Below are 27083 nucleotides of genomic sequence, written 5' to 3'. Positions count from 1 at the left end.
TTGCAGGTTTTCCTACTTACAAAGCATGTAGAGGTCTGTCATTTCTATCATAGGTACACTTCAACTGTGAGAGACGGAATCTAAAACAAAAATCCAGAAAATCACATTGTATGATTTTTAAGTAATTAATTTGCATTTTATTGCATGACATAAGTATTTGATTCATCAGAAAAGCAGAACTTAATATTTGGTACAGAAACCTTTGTTTGCAATTACAGAGATCATTCGTTTTCTGTAGGTCTTGACCAGGTTTGCACACACTGCAGCAGGGATTTTGGCCCACTCCTCCATACAGACCTTCTCCAGATCCTTCAGGTTTCGGGGCTGTCGCTGGGCAATACGGACTTTCAGCTCCCTCCAAAGATGTTCTATTGGGTTCAGGTCTGGAGACTGGCTAGGCCACTCCAGGACCTTGAGATGCTTCTTACGGAGCCACTCCTTAGTTGCCCTGGCTGTGTGTTTCAGGTCGTTGTCATGCTGGAAGACTCAGCCACGACCCATCTTCAATGCTCTTACTGAGGGAAGGAGGTTGTTGGCCAAGATCTCGCGATACATGGCCCCATCCATCCTCCCCTCAATACGGCGCAGTTGGGGTTGTACTCATCCTTCTTCTTCCTCCAAACACGGCGAGCAGAGTTTAGACCAAAAAGCTATATGTTTGTCTCATCAGACCACATGACCTTCTCCCATTCCTCCTCTGGATCATCCAGATGGTCATTGGCAAACTTCAGACGGGCCTGGACATGCGCTGGCTTGAGCAGGGGGACCTTGCGTGCGCTGCAGGATTTTAATCCATGACGGCGTAGTGTGTTACTAATGGTTTTCTTTGAGGCTGTGGTCCCAGCTCTCTTCAGGTCATTGACCAGGTCCTGACGTGTAGTTCTGGGCTGATCCCTCACCTTCCTCATGATCATTGATGCTCCACGAGGTGAGATCTTGCATGGAGCCCCAGACCGAGGGTGATTGACCGTCATCTTGAATTTCTTCCATTTTCTAATAATTGCAAAAACAGTTGTTGCCTTCTCACCAAGCTGCTTGCCTATTGTCCTGTAGCCCATCCCAGCCTTGTGGAGATCTACAATTTATCCCTGATGTCCTTACACAGCTCTCTGGTCTTGGCCATTGTGGAGAGGTTGGAGTCTGTTTGATTGAGTGTGTGGACAGGTGTCTTTTATTCAGGTAACGAGTTCAAACAGGTGCAGTTAATACAGGTAATGAGTGGAGAACAGGAGGTCTTCTTAAAGAAAAACTAACAGGTCTATGAGAGCCGGAATTCTTACTGGTTGGTAGGTGATCAAATACTTATGTCATGCAATAAAATGCAAATTAATTACTTAAAAATCATACAATGTGATTTTCTGGATTTTTGTTTTAGATTCCGTCTCTCACAGTTGAAGTGTACCTATGATAAAAATTACAGACCTCTACATGCTTTGTAAGTAGGAAAACCTGCAAAATCGGCAGTGTATCAAATACTTGTTCTCTCCACTGTATATACACTGATAAATTAATAGTATTAAGAATGCATTGAGATAATGATCTGTATTTATTATCAGGATGAGGAAGGTCATAATAGAATTATGGATATTTATACTGTATGTTAATACAAGTGTACTTTCTGACAGTTGAAATGGGTGATGAAGTTGAGGGTTTTAATTTTGATTGAGAAGGACCAAGTGAATCAATAAGAATTGTCATTCTAAATTTGGTTTTGGTTATAATATAAGATGACTGAGTGATTTAAGTAAATCATTAGTATATATTAGTATAACTATTTTCAGAATAAAGGATATTGATTGTATAATTTAGAACTGTCTTATATAGATATTATGGGTTTAAACAGTGATAAATTATGGTAATGTCTTAGGATACATTTATATGCTTTTTTTTGAGTAGACATTGTTGAATCGTACTGTTTGAAACATGGAAATTAATGTGATGATTGTGACTGAAATCATGAATATGTTGATTCATTGGGTTACGTAATCACATATTAGTCACTATATACGGTTGCTGATTTAACAGGGACTGAAAACGGAGTGTTATACTGTGTATCTCTCATCAGGCATATTAGGGGTTGAACATAGTTGAATATTGTACCTATTAACAGTCATGGGTTTTCAAGCTAAAATGGAACTCATTAAACAATATGCAATTGATAATTGCATAGCATTGGATGCTATTATAGTACATAAGGGGGAATGTATGCAATTATAGGGGGAGAATCATGTTGGACATGCTTGACATCAGGATTAGTAAGGTATTGGGAATTTAAGTAAAGCTATAGGAAATATTAGAGACATACAGGAAGGTATTAAGAGTATTAATTATTCATCTATATCATCTTATTCCATTGTAGAGTTCATTGATAATGTTGATTGAGGAATGTGGAATGTTAAGTTGGAACTGTATAATGTGGAATTTAAGGTTTACAGGATTGAAGACGTGGAAACAAGACTAACTCAGTCGATCAGATAGCGCCCCAAGTGACCAGAGAAAAGCTTGGGGTTCCTCTGAATGAACATTGATGAAGAAGATTGAAGTTATTTTTATTGGGATATATTCATTTGAATATATTATAATTTCCATGTAAATTACAAATTGTCATGAATCAATATATTTTCTGGGATGATGTCAGGAGGTTAGGAATTCATTTGTATGTTTTGAATTGTTTGATTTAAGTAATGGAATTCTTCTTGCAACAACAAAAAGAAAGAAAATGGGGGATTGTTATGATGATTTGTAATACAACATTCATTAATGTATGTGCAACTCAAAAGCTGTATGTGGACACAGGACAAGGACACACCATGTGTTAGTGGTGTCACGAGTGAGGAATAGAAGGTCAGTTTGCCAAGATAGATTGGGGGCCACTGGTGCTAATCTTAGGACGGGTGCGTGATGGAATGGCCTGGTTAGGGTGCCACACTACACCAAGGAGGTAGATTATATGGTGGTGGATGAGTGACAATCAATAATGGTTAGCAACTGGATAAGATAAAAGTAGGTTGGAAGAGCAGTATATAAGCTGAGAGATTGTCTATGGAAGTCATTCAGATGGCGGGAGGCTATGTCCGTACCCCCTGTCATTGAATCAAACATTGTAACCATTAAATAATGACTGAATCCAATCTCCATCTGTGTAACATACTCTCTTGCATCCTGAACTTCTCAATATCAGAAACTCATCATAACACCCACACACAACCACACCCCTCCCCGCCAACATGCACCATACAGTGTGTTACCTGGTTGTAGAGGGCACAGACGTGAAGGGCGGTGTTTCCAGAGGCGTTCTGAGCAGTCATGTCGGCTCCGTAGAACAGCAGGTGCTCCAAGTGCTGAACATGACCATGACGACATGCCTGTATGGGGAGACACATGGATGCCAGTTTGGGTTATTGAGGTATTTTGGGTGATTGACTTATCATACACTGTGTGATATTGGAGACAACCCATCTCGCTTCTCTGTTCTCTTCTCTGTTTGTCTCTCCCACACATGCACTATAATCATTGTTCCCTCTCTGTATTGTCTTGTCTCTATCACACACACACACACACACACACACACACACACACACACACACACACACACAACCACAATGAATACTAATGCCATGGGGGTAGAGGGAAGGTAACTGATTAGAATATAGTAATGGAGGGCTCTGGAAAGTTGGCCTGTAGGCCCAGTTTTAGTGCCGGCTTACTCTCAAATCAAATCAAATTGTATTTGTCACATGCGCCGAATACAGTGAAATGCTTACTTACAAGCCCTAAACCAACAATGCAGTTTTAAGGAAAATAAGTGTTAAGTAAACAACTAGATAGGTAAATAACAAATAACAAATAATTAAAGAGCAGCAGTAAAATAAATAAATAAAATAATAACAGTAGGGAGGCTACATACAGGGGGTGCCGGTACAGAGTAATGTGCGAGGGCACAGGTTAGTCGAGGTAATTGAGGTAATATGTACATGTGGGTAGAGTTAAAGTGACTACGCATAGATAACAAATAGAGAGTAGCAAATAGTCTGGGTAGCCATGATTAGCTGTTCAGGAGTCTTATGGCTTGGGGGTAGAAGCTGTTAAGCCTGGAGGCTAACCCTGCATTGTGTTGTGTGGTGACTGTGTTTGGACAGATGTGCTCTGAAGATGGTGGTGGAGAAGAACAGGGCCAGCAGGTGGGGGATTACCATGGATGTCCGCAGTTCAAACTGGGTGAGAGTTCCTCTCTCAAAATACACACTCTTTCTCGCACACTCCGTTGGCATCTCTTTCTTTCTTTTACCAGCTGCCTGTCAGTTCAGTCCAGCGTTTCCCAAACTAGGGGTCACCTGATTTAAAATTGGGGTTGCGAGAGAAACTCGGAAAAGCAGTCTCTGTTTTCTTCCTACAAATGTGGCTCTATCTTTTGAACGGTTGAAGCTACAAAATATTATGACCCCATCACTGAAAGATAAGACTCTCAGGCACACTATGTGTCTTCTGTTACCCTCTACAATGCATAGAACAGAGTGGACAAGAACGGGCTCTAAATCAGACTGGGGAAAAAGAAGAAAATCATTTATTGTTATTTTCTACACAGAAAATCATGCAAAAGTTATTGCCTGATGATCTTTTGAACTTCCCAATACCTTTCTGATCCATTTCAGTCATTTCAAACCATTCTTCCTTCAGATTGAAATAGCCTACTGTGAAAAGTACTTTCAGACTGATTTGTAATAGACTGTCATAGCCCCAATTAAAAAAGTGGTGATTGTGTTTGGACAGATGTGCTCTGAAGATGGTGGTGGGGAAGAACAGGGCAAGCAGGTGGGGGGATTACCATGGATGTCCCCAGACATGCAGGTGTGGAGAGGAGAGGAGAAGAGTGGTGGGAACATTAGAGCACTGTGGACACAATACTATTGACTGAGTTCTAGTGCTTCAGTCCTTTATGGTTTATATAATGACAGGGTCTGCAGGGTTTTATCAAGCCCTGTAGTGCTACTCCTGTTCCCTCCATATAAAAGTCTACAGTGCTTTTGTGCCCCATCAAATGAGGAAATTAATATTGTACTCGTCCCTCTTTTCTCTTCCGCTACATTTTCTTCCTAATAAAATCAACGGAAGGTTTCCTCAAAATGTCAGTCTGGGTCTACTGTAGTGTCTGTGTCTGGGAAGAGCAGTCTCTCTCTCTGTATGTGTGTGTATGTGTGTGTGTGTGTATTCGTGTGTGTGTTTGCGTCTGTATCCGTGTGTGTGTGTGTGTGTGTGTGTACACTACTGGTCAAAAGTTTTAGAAAACCTACTCATTCAAGGGTTTTTCTTTATTTGTACTATTTTCTACATTGTAGAATAATAGTGAAGACATCAAAACTATGAAATAACACATATGGAATCATGTAGTAACCAAAAAAGTGTTAAACAAATCCAAATATATTTTAAATTTGAGATTCTTCAAATAGCTGCAGAATGCTGTGGTAGCCATGCTGGTTAAGTGTGCCTTGAATTCTAAATAAGTCACAGACAGTGTCACCAGCAAAGCACCCCCACACCATAACACCTCCTCCTCCATGCTTTACGGTGAGAAATACACATGGAGAGTTTATCTGTTCACCCACACCGCATCTCACAAAGACAACGCGGTTGGAACCAAAAATCTCACATTTGGACTCCAGACCAAAGGAAAAATTTCCACCGGTCTAATGTCCATTGCTCGTGTTTCTTGGCCAAAGCAAGTCTCTTCTTATTATTGGTGTCCTTTAGTAGCGGTTTCTTTGCAGCAATTCGACCATGAAGGCCTGATTCATACAGTCTCCTCTGAACAGTTGATGTTGAGATGTGTCTGTTATCCTCTGCAGCAGAGGTAACTCTGGGTCTTCCATTCCTGTGGCGGTCCTCATGAGAGACAGTTTCGTCATAGCGCTTGATGATTTTTGCAACTGCACTTGAAGAAACTTTAAACGTTCTTGAATTGTTCTGTATTGACTGACCTTCATGTCTTAAAGTAATGATGGACTGTCGTTTCTCTTTGCTTATTTGAGCTGTTCTTGCCATAATATGGACTTGGTCTTTTACCAAATAGGGCTATCTTCTGTATACCCCCCTACCTTGTCACAACACAACTGATTGGCTCAAACGTATCAAGAAGGAAAGAAATTCCACAAATTAGCTTTTAAGAAGGCACACCTGTTAATTGAAATGCATTCCAGCTGGTTGAGAGAATGCCAAGAGTGTGCAAAGATTTCATCAAGGCAAAGGGTGGCTATTTGAAGAATCTTAAATATAAAACATATTTTGATTTGTTTAGCACTTTTTTGGTTACTACATGATTCCATATGTGTTATTTCATAGTTTTGATGTCTTTACTATTATTCTACAATGTAGAAATAGTAAAAATTAAGAAAAACCCTTGAATGAGTAGGTCTTCTAAAACTTTTGAACGGTAGTGTATGTGTTAGTGATGCGCGGGTTGACTCATAACCCTCAATCCCCGCGGTTATATCCATGGGGTGGGCGGGTTTAGGGTCATGAAATATTGTGCGGATGAAGGGCGGGTGGGTGGCGGGCGGGTTCAATAAAGAGAAAACAATGCATTAAAAACCCATAAATGTATCACAGGCTAACTTTAGGTTTTTCTTTCATTATTTGTATCTGCCATTAGTGCGTAAGCCAAAGCTTCAGGACCTAACTCAGGGTTTCCCAATCTAGGGGTCGCGACCCCACGTGGGGTCGCCTGATTTGAAAATGGGGTCGCAAGATGGGGTTGGTTCATAGAACCGGGGGCACGTCAGTAACCTCCGGTAGCTGCTAGATACGGTTGTAATAAACAGAGCGGTTTCTGTTTTCTTCCTACAAATCTGGCTCTATGTTTTGAATGGTTTAAGCTACAAAATATTATGGCCCCTCACTGAAAGATAAGACTCTCAGGAACACGTAGGGACATACAGTTAGTGGACAAGACCAGGCACTAAATCAGACTGGGCGGAAAATAACAATAAATGATGATGTTCTTTTCTACACAGAAGACCATACAACATTATTTCAAACCCTACTGTATGCAGATTGAATACTGTCAAAAATACTGTCAGACTGATTTGTAATAAACTGTCACAGCCCAAATTTAAAAAGTAAACATTGGCCGTTGATTACATAACTTTTTTTACATGGTGGGGTCGCAGATTTGGGGTCGCAGGGCCAGAACAGTAGCCTAATGTTTGGGAAAGATTTGGTGAAGTGGTAAAAGAGGATGATAGCAGTGCCGGCTATGTTATGTGTGATGATTAAGAGGCGCTATACAAATTAGAGAGTCACAAGACGGGGACTTCAAATATGACACGTTAAGGGCCAACTGTTCAGATTGGTTGAATTGAATAGTAGCCTAACTGAATTCTGGACACTGACTGTAGGTTTGTAACCTCTCACATAGCCCAATATAATAAAACTCCTTCAGAACTAAGCATTTCTTGCAGTAAAATTATACACCAAATGTAGATTTTGACTCGTGAACAGGAGAGGAGAAATATGATTTATTTCTTTCACCATCTTGAGAGAAATGTGCAGTTAGGGACTGTCTGTAAAGGTGCTATCTTTGTCAGCATCATAAAAGCTGATAGATAGTATTTCAACCACAAAAAATATGCATCCAAGCCAAACTAAAAACCTATCAGAAAAATGTTTGGTTATTTTAACAGCACTTAATTTCCTTAAAACCGGTGAAATGGTTCCTGTTTAAAAATAATGATAATAAATGGGCCTACTGCATTTTCTCCCTGGTCCTTAAAACGTCTGCTGCGCAAGAGAAGCTGAGATGAAAGAGAAAACTAGATTGAAGCGTTCATCGATTTAAGACATTCTGGTGAGCAAGGGTTTATTTAGTCTTCTAGGGCAGTAGCCTAATGACATTAGAGAAGCTGCATGTATCTAGTTGTAGGCCAATTCACTAACAAAAAAAAGAAATCCTGCATTCCCTGTCAGACAATCGTTCCACCATCTCTGACTGTACATCACATTTTCTATCGGCCTATTAGCAGGTTAGGGTCGGGTGCAGGCCTCAGATTTTCACTTTATCACATATAGTCTGCAGTTTGCAGATGGGTTATTAGCAATTGCGGGCAGGTGCGGGTGAACAAACAGCTGACCCGCGCATCACTAGAGTGTGTGCGTGCGTATGTGTGTGTTTACCTGGTGTATCTCCTGCCAGCCGTTCTCGTCCACACAGCCCACCTGAGCGTGGTCGTGGAGCAGTAGTTCACAGCAGTAGGGGTCTCCTCCTACCATAGAGCTGTGATAGAGTGGACTTAACCCTCGATTGTCCTTATAGTCAGGAGACGCACCCAGGTCCAGCAACGTCTGGCAGAGGGAGAGTAAGAGAAAGAGAGGGAGAGTTAGAGAACAAACACACACAATGCACACACTCCCTTCAAGCCCAACAGAACCTAAGAAAACCCAGTTATGAAAACACTATCCATTTCCTTTGTGGGATCTACATTTTTCTTTCATAGGCTTCTGCACTCATGTAGATCAAAAACAGGGACATACAGTAGTCCATTAAGATGATGGACTTCTCTCCACTACAGCTATAGCTCTCAGGATGACAACAATGATGAGTCATATCAGAGCCATTCAGTAATGATACACATCCATTCACTGAGCACACGCCTACTCATTAAAGACAGCAACCTAACCTCCTCAAAGCAGATGAAAACCCAGTGAGTAAGGGAGGGCACAAGAAGCCCATTGAATAAAAACATATTTTCAGTCAGGTCTCGGAAGAGAGTACTTAGCACCCACATACACACTGAGGAAACCATGTGAGTCAGACTCTTACTTATGACAAGGAGAAAGTGAGTGTGTGTGTGTATGTGTGTGTGTGTGTGTGTATGTGTGTGTGTGTATGTGTGTGTGTGTATGTGTGTGTGTGTGGTCTTGTTCTTCTGTCTTTGTGGTGACATGCAATCCCCAAAAGTCCCCACAAGGATAGTAAAACAAGGACAATTCCCACTTCGCCACAAAGGCTATTTTAAGCTTAGGGGTTAGGTTTAGGGTTAGGGTTACAATTAGGCTTAGGGTTACAATTAAGGTTAGGGGTTAAGGGTTAGGTTTAGGCGTTAGGGGTTAGGGTTAAGGTTAGGGTTAGGGAACATAGGATTTTGAAGGTAAATCAATTTTAGGTCCCCACGAGGATAGAAAATTAACTGTGTGTGTGTGTGTGCATGTGTGTGTGTGTACGCGTGTGTGTGTGTGTACTCACTATGAGCGCCGTATGGTTCTTGGTGCGGACAGCCTTGTGCAGGGCAGTGATGCCGTCTCGGGTCCTGAAGTCCAGGTGAGCTCCTCCACTCTTCAGCACCTTGATGAGCTCTGCACAGCCCTCCAGCTGAGACGCCATAGTCAGAGGACATTCTACAGCACACAGGGGCAGAGAGGAACCATGTTTAATATACAACAAGACAGCTTTTCAGTGTACATTCTGCATAGTACTGAGACAGAAGCATGCATTCTGCATTAGGGTTGACTTTAATTGTCTGTATAAAAATGAATCAAAGCATTTGTATGAGAAGGCCTAGCCGTTTAAATATCTCTGATTACAGTGATAAAAGCAGGGGAATAAAAGACTAGTTCCATTTCCAGATGAATCCACTCTCAAGTGATTCATTTAAGAAGACAAATATTGTCCATTTGAGGGCCTCATTAGTGAAATGACTTTGTGATAAACATGATGGAGTTGGTGTTTACCAAAACCAGATAAGAGGGTCGGAGTTAGCTAACAATCTGTGTGTATGTGTGTGTGTGTTTGCTTGTTTGATGATGATGCAACTAAACACTAATGCCTCGATCACACCGACAGCATCGTTGCATTTTGGTACACCAGAAGTACATTCATTTCCAATGGAATGCTGCGTTTGCCTTGCAGTGCGTTCTGTGTGGTACATATGTTGGATTTATCGAACGTATGCGTCAAACTGTATGTGTAGACGGCTTGACAGAAATGGTAGCAGAAGGTGAATGCTGAACTTTTGTTGCACACATATCCAGATGATGCTGTGTACCATTTTGCGCAATGACGCTGTCGGTGTGATCAAGGCGTTAGAAGCCATCAATCTCATTATTTTATATTTATCAAAGAAGGTGCATGGGATGAACTGTGGGTATAGTATATTCACAAACATGCGCACACACAGACACAATGAAACTAGCATTTAGAACAAAATTATTTTGTAAATTGTTTTGCTTGCTTTTGTTCTCTCTCTCTCTCTCTCTCTCTCTCTCTCTCTCTCTCTCTCTCTCTCTCTCTCTCTCTCTCTCTCTCTCTCTCTCTCTCTCTCTCTCTCTCTCTCTCTCTCTCTCTCTCTCTCTCTCTCTCTCTCTCTCTCTCTCTCTCTCTCTCTCTCTCTCTCTCTCTCTCTCTCTCTCTCTCTCTCTCTCTCTCTCTCTCTCTCTCAGAGGTCACCCCATTGGAGGCTCTCAACAAATGGCTGCACAAACATTTGCATAAACATGAGAAGATTAGCATGAAGAATAATCCAGCCTCACCCAGCATGCATTAGGATGTGGCAGAGAGGGCCAGACGGAAATCGCTCAGTGGGCAGCCAACCAGAACAAACACAGCAGAGCTCGTTATCTACGTATGTCTGTCTCTCTATCTCTATCTCCATCTCTCTATCTGTCCATCTGTCTGTCTGTCTCTGTCTGAATATTTCCGTAACAGTCAGTCTGTCTGTCTATTTCAGTCTGTCTGTCTGTCTGTCTGTCTGTCTGTCTGTCTGTCTGTCTGTCTGTCTGTCTGTCTGTCTGTCTGTCTGTCTGTCTGTCTGTCTGTCTGTCTGTCTGTCTGTCTGTCTGTCTGTCTGTCTGTCTCTGTATCTATCTATCTCAGTATCTAATAACACTGATAATTGGGATCCTCAGGAAGTTCAATCAGTAGAACAGGAACCTCGGTGGGGAGTAAATTCCTGATTGGATGATAGCTGTTTTGATACTGTGTGTCTGAATATACTAGCAGTTTCACAATAATATCTACTCTCTTAATACTGTGGAACATACACTGAGTGTATGAAACAATAGGAACACCTTCCTAATATTGAGTTGCACCCCCTTTTGCCCTCAGAACAGCCTCAATTCTTCGGGGCATGGACTCTACAAGGAGTCGAAAGCGTTCCACAGGGATGCTGGCCCATGTGGACTCCAATGCTTCCCACAGTTGTGTCAAGTTGGCTGGATGTCCTTTGGGTGGTGGACCATTCTAAATACACACGGGAAACCGTTGAGCATGGAAAACCCAGCAGTGTTGCAGTTCTTGACACACTCAAACCGATGCGCCTGGCACCTACTACCATACCCCGTTCAAAGGCACTTAAATATTTTGTCTTGCCCATTCACCCTCTGAATGGCACACATACACAATCCATGTCTCAATTGTCTCAAGGCAATCCTGAAAATCCTTATTTAACCTGTCACCTCCCCTTCATCTATACTGATTGAAGTGGATTTAACAAGTGACATCAACAAGGGATCATAACTTTCACCGGGATTCACCTGGTCAGTCTATATGGAATGTTTTGTACACTCAGTGTATATCAAACAGTACTGTGGCTCAGCTAACCATTGTTTGTTCTCTCGCCAGTAATCAGTATCTGTAATCTGCAGGGAAATTGTTTGCACCCGGCGGCAGGTAGCCTAACAGTTGAAAGTGTTTGGCCAGTAACCGTGGGTTGCTAGTTTGAATCCTCGAGCCGACTAGGTGAAAAATCTGTCAGTGTCCTTGAGCAAGGTACTTAACCCTAAAAATTGTCAAAGACTCCAGCCACCCTAGTCATAGACTATTCTCTCCGCTACCGCACGGCAAGCGGTACCAGAGCGCCAAGTCTAGGTCCAAAAGGCGTCTTAACAGCTTCAAGCCATAAGACTCCTGAACAGCTAATGAAATGGCTACCCGGACTATTTAATGGCTACCCGGACTTCTACAACCCCCCCTTTACGCTGCTGCCTCTCTCTGTTTATTCTCTATGCATAGTCACTTTAACTCTCCCTACATGTACATATTACCTCAATTACCTCGACTAACCTGTGCCCCCGCACATTGACTCTGTACCGGTACCCCCTGTATATAGCCTCGCTACTGTTATTTTACTGCTCTTTGATTATATGTTTTTTACTTAACACTTATTTTTCTTAAAACTGCATTGTTGGTAAGGGCTTGTAAGCATTTCACTGTAAGGTCTACACCTGTTGTATTCGGCGCATGTGACAAATAACATTTGATTTTATTTGATTTAATTACTCCAGGGTCGCCATCAATAATGGCTGTGACCCCACTCTCCGAAGGTGTCTCAGGGGGAGTGGGCTATGCAACAAAAAAATATATATATAATCACACATGCGTATAATACATACTTGTACAAATGTAAGCACCCACCTAATTATTATTAATCAATGAGCATGTTTTTATTCCCGTTTTGTAGCACTGTTTTGTTTGATCTAAATTAACTCTGCAGGTGTCTTTGATTTCATCATTTCTGGATGCTAGAGTTGCATCTCTCCTCACCTCCCGATTCAGGGTCATGGAAGTTGGGGTCCAGACCTTTCTCCAGGAACTTGGACACCTTCTCAATGTTCCTCTGCTGAACATACTCCATAAACTTCTTCAGGTTCGCCTGGGAGACAGCCAGAGAGAGAGAGAGTCCATGTCATTCAACTAGTATCAAAAACATATTTGCATACATGCAAATCTAATTCAATTTAATATTGAGGAGGGGGGAGAGGTGTAGAGTTTGAGAGAGGGGCAAGAGTGAGAAAGAGAGAGTGATAAAGAGAGAGGGGGCTGGAGGCAAGAGAGATAGATGGAGGAAGAAAAATAGAGTGGATAGGGAGGGATGCATCGGGAAGAGGGGAGAGAAAAAAGAGAGGCAGTGAGAGAGAGCAAACGAAAGACAGTTAAAGAGATCTAGAGAAAGAGAAAACATAGAGGGAGAGAGAGCTCTGTGATTGGGTGATGTAACACTCATGTGGATAGAGATGTTTAATAATGCAGGTGAGAGATGAAAGCTGAAGCACACTGCCGTGTGTGTTTGTGTTCCATGTCAGTCCAAGTGGAAGATTTAGGTGGATACAGTAGTGCATTAGGCACTGTTGGGTAGACCGCAATATTCCATCTCTACTGTACTTCCAACACAGCAAAAAACTAACTTTCTTTTCGCCCAAAACAAATTACAGTACATAGCACTTCTCTTTAAAGGATCAGACCATTTACCCATGCCATTTGCTGTATCCAACTACAGTGGGGAAAAAAAGTATTTAGTCAGCCACCAATTGTGCAAGTTCTCCTACTTAAAAAGATGAGAGAGGCCTGTAATTTTCATCATAGCTACACGTCAACTATGACAGACAAATTGAGAAAAAAAAATCCTGAAAATCACATTGTAGGATTTTTAATTAATTTATTTGCAAATTATGGTGGAAAATAAGTATTTGGTCACCTACAAACAAGCAAGATTTCTGGCTCTCACAGACCTGTAACTTCTTCTTTAAGAGGCTCCTCTGTCCTCCACTCGTTACCTGTATTAATGGCACCTGTTTGATCTTGTTATCAGTATAAAAGACACCTGTCCACAACCTCAAACAGTCACACTCCAAACTCCACTATGGCCAAGACCAAAGAGCTGTCAAAGGACACCAGAAACAAAATTGTAGACCTGCACCAGGCTGGGAAGACTGAATCTGCAATAGGTAAGCAGCTTGGTTTGAAGAAATCAACTGTGGGAGCAATTATTAGGAAATGGAAGACATACAAGACCACTGATAATCTCCCTCGATCTGGGGCTCCACGCAAGATCTCACCCCGTGGGGTCAAAATGATCACAAGAACGGTGAGCAAAAATCCCAGAACCACACGGGGGGACCTAGTGAATGACCTGCAGAGAGCTGGGACCAAAGTAACAAAGCCTACCATCAGTAACACACTACGCCGCCAGGGACTCAAATCCTGAAGTGCCAGACGTGTCCCCCCTGCTTAAGCCAGTACATGTCCAGGCCCGTCTGAAGTTTCCTAGAGTGCATTTGGATGATCCAGAAGAGGATTGGGAGAATGTCATATGGTCAGATGAAACCAAAATATAACTTTTTGGTAAAAACTCAACTCGTCGTGTTTGGAGGACAAAGAATGCTGAGTTGCATCCAAAGAACACCATAACTACTGTGAAGCATGGGGGTGGAAACATCATGCTTTGGGGCTGTTTTTCTGCAAAGGGACCAGGACGACTGATCCGTGTAAAGGAAAGAATGAATGGGGCCATGTATCGTGAGATTTTGAGTGAAAACCTCCTTCCATCAGCAAGGGCATTGTAGATGAAACGTGGCTGGGTCTTTCAGCATGACAATGATCCCAAACACACCGCCCGGGAAACGAAGGAGTGGCTTCGTAAGAAGCATTTCAAGGTCCTGGAGTGGCCTAGCCAGTCTCCAGATCTCAACCCCATAGAAAATCTTTGGAGGGAGTTGAAAGTCCGTGTTGCCCAGCAACAGCCCCAAAACGTCACTGCTCTAGAGGAGATCTGCATGGAGGAATGGGCCAAAATACCAGCAACAGTGTGTGAAAACCTTGTGAAGACTTACAGAAAACGTTTGACCTGTGTCATTGCCAACAAAGGGTATATAACACAGTATTGAGAAACTTTTGTTATTGACCAAATACTTATTTTCCACCATAATTTGCAAAAAAATTCATTAAAAATCCTACAATGTGATTTTCTGGAGAAAAAAAATCCTCATTTTGTCTGTCATAGTTGACGTGTACCTATGATGAAAATTACAGGCCTCTCTCATCTTTTTAAGTGGGATAACTTGCACAATTGGTGGCTGACTAAATACTTTTTTCCCCCCACTGTAGTTCCTATACTGTGCATTGTAAGTAAAGAATTGTTTCTGTCCAACAGTTTTCAACCATTAAGCAGTTGATTCCTAATAGATTGTTTTGTGTGAAGGACACCGTAAAGACAGCACTCAGGTTTGGGGTCAAGTCCATTTCAATTCAATAAATTCAGCACAATATGGAAAACACACAGGTGTGAGGTAGATTGGGTGTATGTACAGCCATTGGTTATTGAGAGCAGAGAAGTTGAGGTGTGGTCTTTACTCCCAATATTCAGTTGTATGTAACAGTTCCACACCAAATAGGGAATTTTGGATATCCTTATCTTTGTAACCTGTGCTTGATATTCAGCTCATTGCAGTAAAGCATTTCAACCATTACAGATTAATATCTCACCCAGATGTTTAGAGAGTGAATAAGGATACGTACACATCTGCATCTGCTGTACAAGGCTGGAAAGCTAATTCATAAAATAACACCATGCTGCCACACGCACACACATACACTCATGTCTGTTGTTGGTAATGTATTTTTTCTTCACTCTTAGATTCAACATATTTTCCATCGCTCCATCCCAGTTGGAATTCCAACTCAGTTCCAAGTGATCCAACTGTAGAATATAGAACTGTAGAATATACATGTAGAACTGCCCAAATAGGGATTTGGACCAGAATCTATCTGGTCCCCACTGATCTAATTCCGTAGTAGTACTGAAACAAATAAGTTTGCAAGCAAAACACCACAGCCATGTACATTACAATGTGAGGACAATACATATTGAATACTTTTATCTGAATAAAAGGATGAGGTGAATTTCCACATCAATTCAGTCACTTAGTGATTCAATTTGAATTTCTGGTTAATTCCTGAATTGACTGAATTTAAATGGAATTTACCCCCAACCCTGACCCGAATCCTTATTAGCCTAATTACCAACCTGTAAAATATTCTCAATCAATACTACTGATTTCCAAACCTTGGATTATTTGAGAGATTCCATATACCGACAACAGCTTTGTGTGAAATAATGATTCCACTGTAGTCCAGCTTAATCCAGCTAACATCATTGAGGAATAGGAAATAGGTAATACAATATTGATACAGCATCTGAAATATTCAATACAGTTTTAACACACAGTATCTGAAGTAGTCAAGACTATATTGGTATAGTATCTAACATAGCTTTATGGTGAGATAAAGAGATGGTATTAAACATAGAGGCTAGAGAAGAGAGCTGTGTTCAGATATAACCCATCTGGCTAACAGAGAGATATCATTACTATTCTATTCTCAAGGTTTCTCTGCCTCACTTGTTACATAACCACTGCATGCACTGAAACCTACAGTACACACACACACACACACACACACACACACACACACACACACACACACACACACACACACACACACACACACACACACACACACACACACAGTAAAAGGTGCAGTGACACAAACAAAGGATTTTTCTTTGCACAACAAACACACACAGACACACCACACACACCTTGCCTGTGGCCAGCATCGCTAATTAGCAGAACATCATGTAGAAGTCGTGTGCCACTCACCATGTGAGGTGTCAAATATATCCGTCCTTCCAAAATCCCTCTCTTTAACTCCTCCACAACTTCACATCTCTCTCGCGCTCCCTCACTCAGAGCCATCTCCTCCGCTCTCGCCCATACCTGGCTCCCCCTCGCTCACTCACACACACACATTGGCACTGAGAAAGACTGCCGACTGCACCTCTCACCATCATCAGCTGTACTGAGGAGAAATTCACTCCGGCTTTTTTCAGATTAAATGAGAAGTGGTTGTTATGGTGATAGGATACAAAGAGTGAGCTCTGACTGCCAGAAACGTATGTGTGTGGGAAGAGCAGTCTGTGCGTGCGTGTGTGTGGGAAGAGCAGTCTGTGCGTGCGTGTGTGTGGGAAGAGCAGTCTGTGCATGCGTGTGTGTGGGAAGAGCAGTCTGTGCGTGCGTGTGGGAAGAGCAGTCTGTGCGTGTGCACTATGAAATGCATTACTAGAAGGGCCGGAGGGATGTTTAGCTAGCAATGTGTTTTGTATAATGTTAATTTTGCCTGTTGAGTGCAGAGGAGAGGAGACAGCTTTGTTATGGCTAATCTACTCAAGTACACATCCTAATGAACACCATCACACACACGTAGAGTATCATTATACAAAGTGGAACAGTATAGATTTCCCTTCAGGAGAGAGAGAGAGAGAGAGAGAGAGAGAGAGAGAGAGAGAGAGAGAGAGAGAGAGAGAGAGAGAGAGAGAGAGAGAGAGAGAGAGAGAGAGAGAGAGAGAGAGAGAGAGAGAGAGAGAGAGAGAGAGAGAGAGAGAGAGAGAGAGAGAGAGAGAGAGAGAGAGAGAGAGAGAGAGAGAGAGAGAGAGAGAGAGAGAGAGAGAGAGGAGAGCCGCTCAGTGTGTAAATGACCAGGTGTGATTTCAGCCGCAGCACAGATCCCTTTATTTAAATACAAATGCTGTCACTGATGACTGGGAGCCTTGTTAGGCACAGGGAAAGGACAGGAGAGAGAATCACATACACACACACACGCACACACCATTGTCTGTCTGCTAAGAGAGAGCGTCAATCATGTCCATGTCAGAGACTCTGGCTCCTCCAAGCAGCTCTTAGAGAAGAAGGAGGAAAGAGGGAGAGGAGGGATACAGTGATGAAGAGGTGTGAGATTGATAGAGAATATGTCAGAAAGCAGTAGAGAAAAGGAGAGAGTGAGAGATAATAATAACAGAGAAGTGATGCCGGATTCACACTATAGAGCCGTCCAGAACCGTACCCTGCTGGCTCGGATATTATCTTTTCACACTGTCCTTTCCAGCATGGTTCCAGCAACAGTGGTGGATGTGTAACCAGGCCAGCCCAGTACAGCTCGGATTGGCTAGGTTTGGCCCTATAGTGGGAATCAGGCTTGTAAGTCTCTGCAGAGACGATGTGCAGGTGAGAGGGTGTGTTTGCCGGCATATGTCTGCATCCCAAGTCCCAACTTGATCTCACAAGAAACTGTAACAATGTAATCGCACAGTCTGAGAGAGGCTACCATTCATAAATTCGCAAAACATTACCGATGCTTACAAGTAAGTGTGAGAGGTTGAAGCATGTTAGCAAGGTGGTTAGGGTTTTTTGAGTTTAGGAGTATGGGTAAAGTTAGGTTGAGTCATACCAGCGAGTGGAGGTTAGAAACCATGATTGAGGGCACAGCACTGCCAAATGTAAAGATCAGACGAGAATTGGCCACAAAACAATCCCTCTAGTGTTACATTTCTGGTGAGATTTCAGGCTGCCTAGTCTCCAGCTCAGTTTAATTCACAACACGGGTTCGGGGGTAAAATCTAATCGGGGGGATCAATATGACACACACACCGGTCATTCTAATGTCATTACCATGGGAACCGATTTCATAGCAACGAGAAGCCCTCTCCATAGTAATGCGGTACGCACACAGAAACAGATGAACCAGCAAAAGAGAACTGACAGATATGGGACAGAACACACACAGGTGTCACACACGCACACATACACACGCACGCCGTGCCACGCACACGCGCAGAGATGCAGATATAGGATCTTAATTTGAGCCAGTATGTTACAGCAGGAAAATAATCCTGCAGCAACAAGAAATTTGAATTATTATCTGGATTATAATGAATGGACATTATTTGTAGGGGTTGATACATTTTTCGTAAGGGCAAATCAATTCTGACATTTTAAAGTGGAAATTAGAAACTTTAGAACCCTTTTTAAACCTTGGATACACTACAAGTTTGCATTTCCTGCTGTGCAGGAAAATTCTCTGCAACAAAAGAGTGATCAAATTAAGATCCTACATATGTACTTACATGTCACACACACACACACACAACCACTGTTTACCTAACAGTAGGAGACAAATCAGATTGGCTTTCAGTCAGGGAGATGTTCTCCCAATCAGCACTGATTACAGAGCCAGGAAAGAACTTTGACATCTCTTAAACAGCCTGTACCTTTCTCTCACTGTATCCAATAGTAAAGGTTAATATCTGCCAACACAGCAGGCCCAACACCCAGCAGTGTGATTCTAAATTCACTGTCAGAGCATAAGAGCACATTCTGATATCAGAGAACATTATGTGGGGCTATATAACTTCAGAATCTGATTTAACTTAACTCACAGCACAGTCTTCCCAATGACTCCCAGGAATCTGGAAAAACGATTGCTAACCGTGACTGAATATCCCATCCCATTCTCCACTCCTCCAATAACAGACTCTTTCTCTATGTGGTGCTAAGTGTTCATCGCTAAAGATAAGAGGAACTCAACAGGGGGGGGTCTAAACAAGCAAGTACAGATGTAGGATCTTACTTTGACCTATATTGTCACAGCAAACAAATCCTTCAACAACAGGATTTGAAAGTTTAGTCCATAATGTTGCTTGATCAGTAGTTAGGTTATCTGGCCAAAAGTAGGCTACATAAAAAGTGTAATACTGTTCATATAACCAAGCACAAAGCTCATCTGTATTTCCTGCGAAGTAGGAAAATTCTCAGCAACAGAAGAGTGATCAAATTAAGATCCTACATCTGTTCACAGTACATGCTACATATTCTGCTAGAGCGCAAGTAACCAAGTATACACTTCAGAGTTCACTTGGGAGCAAGTAACCAAGTACACTTGCCAGGAGAGTAAATAAGGTCAATGACCTGAAGGAGTTAGATAAATAATTCCATGGTTTAATCCTGAAACTCTTTCTACCTCCATGGTTTAATCCTGAAACTCTTTCTACCTCCATGGTTTCTCCTCTTAGACTTCATCTGCTACCTTCAGATAAAGGCTACAGTGTGAGGACCCAGCCAGAAAGAATCTCTCCCCCTCTCTCTCTCTCTCTCTCTCCCTCCCTCTCCCTCTCCCTCCCTCCCTGAGTTGTTTTCTCTTCCTTCAGGCATTCCTCACTAAATGTAGCTAATCCCACATTTGCATTTTGTTCAATAGTGTACTTAGTCCTCATAATATAGCACAGTAGGTGAACCCAGTAGGTGTATCTGGCACTCCATTACCTACATTTCCTCCCATCATCACTTCATGCCTATGTAGCTCCTGGTCACAGACAGCTGGGTTATAGTATGTACCGTCACGGATCAGCAGTCATCATAAAGCCTACTGACATGATGTTTATTCACCACGCCCCAATGTATAGTAGTGGGTTAATGTCAACTGGACCTTGAAATACACACATGCTTTCATACATCACAACTACTTATCATTACATACCAGTGGAAGCAGCTGAGGGGAGGACGGCTGGAATGGCTGGAACGGCTGGAACGGAGCGAATGGAATGGCATCAAACACATGGAAACCATGTGTTTGATGTATTTGATACCATTCCACCCATTCCGCTCCAGCCATTACCACTAGCCCGTCCTCCCCAATTAAGGTGCCACCAACCTCATGTGTTACATACAGTACTGTATGTAAACACTGTGTGTGGAATATGTACATATTGTACACATCCAGAAACATCACAACTACTCAACCCTCATAAAGATTTGATGTATTGATGTATTCACACATGCTCTGGGCCATCACTACAACTACTTAACCATCTCATGTAAACACTAGGCACACTTAATCCAGCTTGCACGGGAACTTGCTAGGTGAGCCAATCCAAGTGCTCTACACACAAGCTCTGGAACATCTTAACTAGTTAGGCTAACCATCACATGTGAATACTTACTGCCTGTGAAATACACCCAGAAACCTCACAGGTTAAGCATCATGTGTGAATACTGTGTACTTTGTTATTTCAAAGAGTCAGGGATCAGAATGATCACCTGGATGCTCTGTGAAGCATCTCAACACATTGTGATATCAGTCATGGGTAAATGGAACAGACAGACAGGCTAAGGAAGCATATAACATGGCTCCCTATGGCACATCCTGTACTGCACACCATTGGACCAGAGCCATATGTTTAGCTTACAGTCAGAAAGTATACACAGCAAGTTATGGGGAATAGATAGTCATTTGAGATTTGGTCTTTGTCTCAAATTATTCATTTTCCACCATTTTGCACTACTTTTGGTTCAGAGGCATATGGCTCTGTCACGAATGGTGCACTAATTCCCTATTCCTCATGTTATGTAGGCACTGTAGATCTACAGTACCAGTCAAAAGGTTGGACACACCTACTCATTCCAGGGTTTTTCTTTATTTTTACCATTTTCTACATTGTAGAATAATAGTGAAGACATCAAAACTATGAAATAACACATATCGAATCGTGTAGTAACCAATATTTGAGATTCTTCAAAGTAGCCACCCTTTGCCTTGATGACAGCTTTGCACACTCTTGGCCTTCTCTCAACCAGCTTCACCTGGAATGCTTTTCCAAACAGTCTTGAAGGAGTTCCCACATATGCTGAACACTTGTTGGCTGCTTGTCCTTCACTCTGCGGTCCAACTCATCCCAAACCATCTCAATTGGGTTGAGGTCGGGGATTGTGGAGGCCAGGTCATCTAATGCAGCACTCCATCACTCTCCTTCTTGGTCAAAATAGCACTTACACAGCCTGGAGGTGTGTTGGGTCATTGTCCTGTTGAAAAACAAATGATAGTCCCACTAAGCGTAAACCAGATGGGATGGCGTATCGCTGCAGAATGCTGTGGTAGCCATGCTGGTTAAGTGTGCCTTGAATTCTAAATAAATCACTGACAGTGTCACCAGCAAAGCAGCCCCACACCATCACACCTCCTCCTCCATGCTTCACAGTGGGAACCACATATGCAGAGATCATCCATTCACCTACTCTGTGTCTCACAAAGACAACGCGGTTGGAACCAAAAATCTCACATTTGGACTCATCAGACCAAAGGACAGATTTCCACCAGTCTAATGTCCATTGCTTTTGTTTCTTGGCCCAAGCAAGTCTCTTCTTCTTATTGGTGTCTTTTAGTAGTGGTTTCTTTGCACCAATTCGACCATGAAGGCCTCATTCACGCAGTCTCCTCTGAACAGTTTATGTTGATTTGTGTCTGTTACTTGAACTCTGTGAAGCATTTATTTGGGCTGCAATTTCTGAGGCTAGTAACTCTAATGAACTTATCCTCTGCAGCAGAGGTAACTCTGGGTCTTCCTTTCCTGTGGTGGTCCTCATGAGAGCCAGTTTCATCATAGTGCTTGATGGTTTTTGCGACTGCACTTGAAGAAACTTTAAAAGTTCTTGAAATTTTCCGGATTGACTGACCTTCATGTCTTAAAGTAATGATGGACTGTCGTTTCTCTTTGCTTATTTGAGCTGTTCTTGCCATAATATGGACGGTCTTTTACCAAATAGGGCTATCTTCTGTATACCACCCCTACCTTGTCACAACACAATTGATTGGCTCAAACGCATTAAGGAAAGAAATTCCACAAATTAATTTTTAACAAGGCACACCTGTTAATTGAAATGCATTCCAGGTGACTACCTCATGATGCTGGTTGAGAGAATGCCAAGAGTGTGCAAAGCTGTCATCAAGGCAAAGGGTGGCTATTTGAAGAATCTCAAATATAAAATATATTTTGATTTGTTTAACACTTTTTGGGTTACTCCATGATTCCATATGTGTTATTTCATAGTTTTGATGTCTTCACTATTATTCTACAATGTAGAACATAGTAAAAATAAAGGAAAACCCTTGAATGAGTAGGTGTGTCCAAACTTTTGACTGGTACTGTATATCGAACATACTGTATGTTTGGAGTCAGTAGCTGTTTGAAAGTCCGATGCCATTTGGCTTTAAGACAGCTAAATGGCTGTACACTGAAGTTGTGCACTAGGACTAGGCTATGCAGTATAAGGAAGTATAATAATTAGATATTTGGACCAACACTAATGCTTTCCGAATCGCTGCTCTTTAATATGATACTTCCTATGCGTGTATAGTTAGCATCAGCTGCAGGGGTGCTCAACTCCCCACCACTAACGTAAAGTGATGTCTGTGATACATGGAGAGCGGACATGTCCAGCTGTCTGTTCTCCATACGTGAAACTGATGATGATTTCATTTTATAATTCGATCACCATTGTGTAGATCATATTACCATGTTATGTTAACCAACAAATAGCACAGTGTTCGCCAACCGGTCGATCTTCAAGGCATTCCAAGTCGATCACCAAACATTTCTGTAGAAAAGCCAAAGATAAAGGCGTAAAGGCTTGCGCTCCTTTTTTTTCGTGTTGCGCTGTTAACGGTAGGTGCACTTGATTCAGAAGCCCTGCGCACCGGGTAGGCAAATTGTTCCCATTTTGAACCATTTCATTTGTCTGAAAATACAAACTCCGCCTACCTGGTGGACCAGGAGATCTGTGAATAAATCGAGTGTGCCTACTGCGCTGGCCAATCGGATTGCTCAAACCACGGTGCCTACCTACAGCTTCCACGACCCCCGCCACAGCAAAGTTTGACACTAGCCTACGTGAGATTTAATAACTTTTAAAACCATGACCAAGAGAGACTGTCAAAGTGAACAGCAACGAGCTGCTGTTTTATTCAAAACTGCCAACACTGTTTTTATTCAATATATTACTTACTTCCACTCGCGCTGCAGCTGCAATGAATGAGTAGTCAAGTGTATCAATAGCCCTGTGTTTTATTATTATTATCAGCTCTTTGGTCATAGGAACAACGTTAATTTGTGCCTGAGGCAGATGCATTGCGACTCTTCCCCTCTCTCTGGTCAGTCTCACCGGAGGAAAGGAAGGAGAGAGTAGGGACGGTGAGAGGCAGACCCTCTGCTGCTTTCAACCTCCCTCCGCTGAGACTAATGCCATGCTCAAAACAACTCGGAAATCTCCGACTTCCGACTTCAGTGTGTTCAAGACAATTGGGAACTCTGAAAAAAACGAAATCCAACTGGGAAAAATCTTTTTGAATGGTCATCCAACTCGGAAACTTTGGCATCTTTCTAGAGCTCCGACTTTCCGACCTGAAGTTCACTGACGTCATGATTTAACCTCGTTTGTCCGAGTTCCCAGTTGTCTTGAAAGCACCATGACCGTCAGATGCAAGTACTGTCAGTCCAGTAAGATAAACAAGCAAATTATTTCAATTTATGTTCAGCTGTGCTTCGCAAGTGTTACACCAACTTATCTATTTAATTATCAAAGTTTGAGTTTTGAAATATAATATGGTCTGAGAGGGACAATATTGACAGGCCAGGCATATAGTCAATGATAATGTATTAGGGCTACTGCACAAACCTCATTCCTACAGAATTGTTTTGAATCAATATTAATTCATGCTTAACCCCTTAAGGATCGGACCGTTTTTTTCAATTTTCGCCTAAAATGACATACCCAAATCTAACTGCCTGTAGCTCAGGACCTGAAGCAAGGATATGCATATTCCTGATACCATTTGAAAGGAAACACTTTGAAGTTTGTGGAAATGTGAAATTAATGTAGGAGAATATAACACATTAGATCTGTTAAAAGATAATTTAAAAAAACACACGTGTTTTCTATTTAAAAAAATGTGTTCCATCAGCTTTGAAATGCAAGAGAAAGAAAGTGTGTTCAAGACAATGTAATATTGCAGTTTAGGCGCAATTTAGATTTTGGCCAATAGATGGCAGCAGTGTGTGTGCAAAGTTTCAGATTGATCCAGTGAAGCATTGCAATGTGCCGAATTGGTCAATTGATACATTTTCAAGTACATAACTGTAGAGAACATACAAAAATGATATGGTAATGCAAAATGTAAGTTTACACACTCCCATGAATGTCATATATGATGGTCCTAAACGATATAATAACCGGGATCGATAAAAGACAATACTGTGCAGCCGTCTTCATTGACCTGGCCAAGGCTTTTGAATCTGTCAATCACCGCATTCTTATTGGCAGACTAAATAGCCTTGGTTTCTCAAATGACTGCCTCGCCTGGTTCACCAACTAATTCTCAGATAGAGTTCAATGTGTCAAATCGGAGGGCCTGTTGTCTGGACCTCTGGCAGTCTCTATGGGGGTGCCACAGGGTTCAATTCTCGGGCCGACTCTATTCTCTGTGTATATCAATGATGTCACTCTTGCTGCTGGTGACTCTCAGATCCACCTCTACGCAGACGACACCATTTTGTATACAACTGGCCTTTCATTGGACACTGTGTTAATAAACCTCCAAACAAGCTTCAATGCCATACAACACTCCTTCCGTGGCCTCCAACTGCTCTTAAACGCTAGTAAAACTAAATGCATGCTCTTCAATCGAACGCTGCTTGCACCCGCCTGCCTGACTAGAATCACTACTCTCGGCGAGTCTGACTTAGAATATGTGGACAACTACAAATACCTAGGTGTCTGGTTAGACCTTAAACTCTCCTTCCAGACTCACATTAAGCATCTCCAATCCAAAGTTAAATCTAGAATCGGCTTCCAATTACGCAACAAAGCCTCCTTCACTCATGCTGCTAAACATGCCCTTGTAAAACTGACTATCCTACCGATCCTTGACTTTGGCGATGTCATTTACAAAATAGCTTCTAACACTCTACTCAGCAAATTGGATGTAGTCTATCACAGTGCCATCCGTTTTGTCACAAAAGCCCCATATACTACCCACCATTGTGACCTGTACGCTCTCGTTGGCTGGCCCTCACTACATATTCGTCGCCAAATCCACTGGCTCCAGGTCATCTATAAATCACTTCTAGGCAAATCTCCGCCTTATCTTAGCTCATTGGTCACCATAGCAACACCCACCCGTAGTATGCATTCCAGCAGGTATATCTCACTGGTCATCCCCAAAGCCAACACCTCCTTTGGCCGCCATTCCTTCCAGTTCTCTGCTGCCAATGACTGAAACAAACTGCAAAAATCTCTGAAGCTGGAGACACTTATCTCCCTCACTAACTTTAAGCATCAGTTGTCAGAGCAGCTTACCGATCACTGCACCTGTACACAGCTGTAATTAGCCCACCCAACTACCTCATCCCCATATTGTTATTTACATTGTTATTTATTTTGCTCATTTGCACCCCAGTATCTCTATTTGCACACCCTCTTCTGCACATCTATCACTCCAGTGTTAATACTGAATTGTAATTATTTTGCACTATGGCCTATTTATTGCCTTACCTCCATAACTTACTACATTTGCACACACTGTATATAGATTTTCTATTGTGTTATTGACTGTACGTTTTGTTTATTCCATATGTAACTCTGTGTTGTTGTTGTTTTTATCGCACTGCTTTGCTTTATCTTGGCCAGGTCGCAGTTGTAAATGAGAACTTGTTGTCAACTGGCTTACCTGGTTAAATAAAGGTTAAATCATTTATTTTTATATTTTTTATATGGATCATTAGCTTATATACTACCTTTCACACATCTAGATGGCCAGGCGGGGTGGGTGTGGAGCTAGAGACAGCAGGGGTTCAAACTGTAGAACCCAGTTCCTACATTTGAATATAAAAATGGATTTGATCATTTACATTTACATCATTTAGCAGACACTCTTATCCAGAGCGACTTACAAATTAGTGCATTCAACTTATGATAGCCAGTGGGACAACCACTTATTTTTTATTTATTTATTTTTCTTTTTTTATGGGGGGTGGGGGAAGAAGGATTACTTTATACTATTCCATGTATTCCTTAAACAAAACTATGCTACATTTTATCTATGGGACCCTTAGGATGACAAATCAGAGCAAGATTACTGAATGTAAGTACATTATTTACCTTCAGAGGTGAATGTATCAAACCAGTCGCCATGATACGTTTTTTTGTTGTTGTGCATTCTCCTCAAACAATAGCATGGTCTTTTTTCACTGTAATAGGTACTGTAAATTGGACAGTGCAGTTAGATTAACAATAATTTAAGCTTTCTGCCCATATAAGACATGTCTATGTCCTGGAAAGTTTGCTGTTACTTATAACAGTCATGCTAATCACATTAACGCACGTTAACTCAACCGTCCCATATACGGGACACCAATCCCATAGAGGTCAATGTTACGTTTAAAAAAAAATCTGAGTGGTAGATCTCGGCTTACTTTTTGACTGCGGATGTGATCTTGACTCAGAAAAGGTTGGTGACCACTTAAATAGCACATAGTGTGGCTTCAAAATGGTGCCTCGATTTTACCCACTTCCAAGCATCAAAATAAACATTTGTTTTCTTAATAGCCTGAAATCTGTGCAACCCAATGTAAACAGCATTAGCCTGCAGAGTTTGTTCC

General features: G+C 41.9%; 1 protein-coding gene across 1 annotated transcript in view; it reads right to left on the bottom strand.

Annotated features, from left to right (window-relative positions):
• LOC121531214 (SH3 and multiple ankyrin repeat domains protein 3-like) overlaps positions 1 to 16594 on the bottom strand; it is a 159458-nt gene extending 142864 nt beyond the window's left edge. Inside the window, exons 1-5 of the mRNA XM_045204981.1 lie at positions 16423 to 16594; positions 12530 to 12638; positions 9236 to 9387; positions 8167 to 8334; positions 3249 to 3365 (exon numbers count right to left, since the gene is read on the bottom strand). Coding sequence (XP_045060916.1) covers positions 3249 to 3365; positions 8167 to 8334; positions 9236 to 9387; positions 12530 to 12638; positions 16423 to 16518 — 642 coding nt within the window. The 5' untranslated portion in view covers positions 16519 to 16594. The remainder of the gene's footprint in view (positions 1 to 3248; positions 3366 to 8166; positions 8335 to 9235; positions 9388 to 12529; positions 12639 to 16422) is intronic.
• Positions 16595 to 27083: the final 10489 nt, after the last annotated feature.

The sequence above is a fragment of the Coregonus clupeaformis genome, chromosome 19 (assembly GCF_020615455.1).
Source record: "Coregonus clupeaformis isolate EN_2021a chromosome 19, ASM2061545v1, whole genome shotgun sequence".
Lineage (NCBI taxonomy): Eukaryota > Metazoa > Chordata > Actinopteri > Salmoniformes > Salmonidae > Coregonus > Coregonus clupeaformis.
This window is presented reverse-complemented; position numbering and strand designations above follow the sequence as displayed.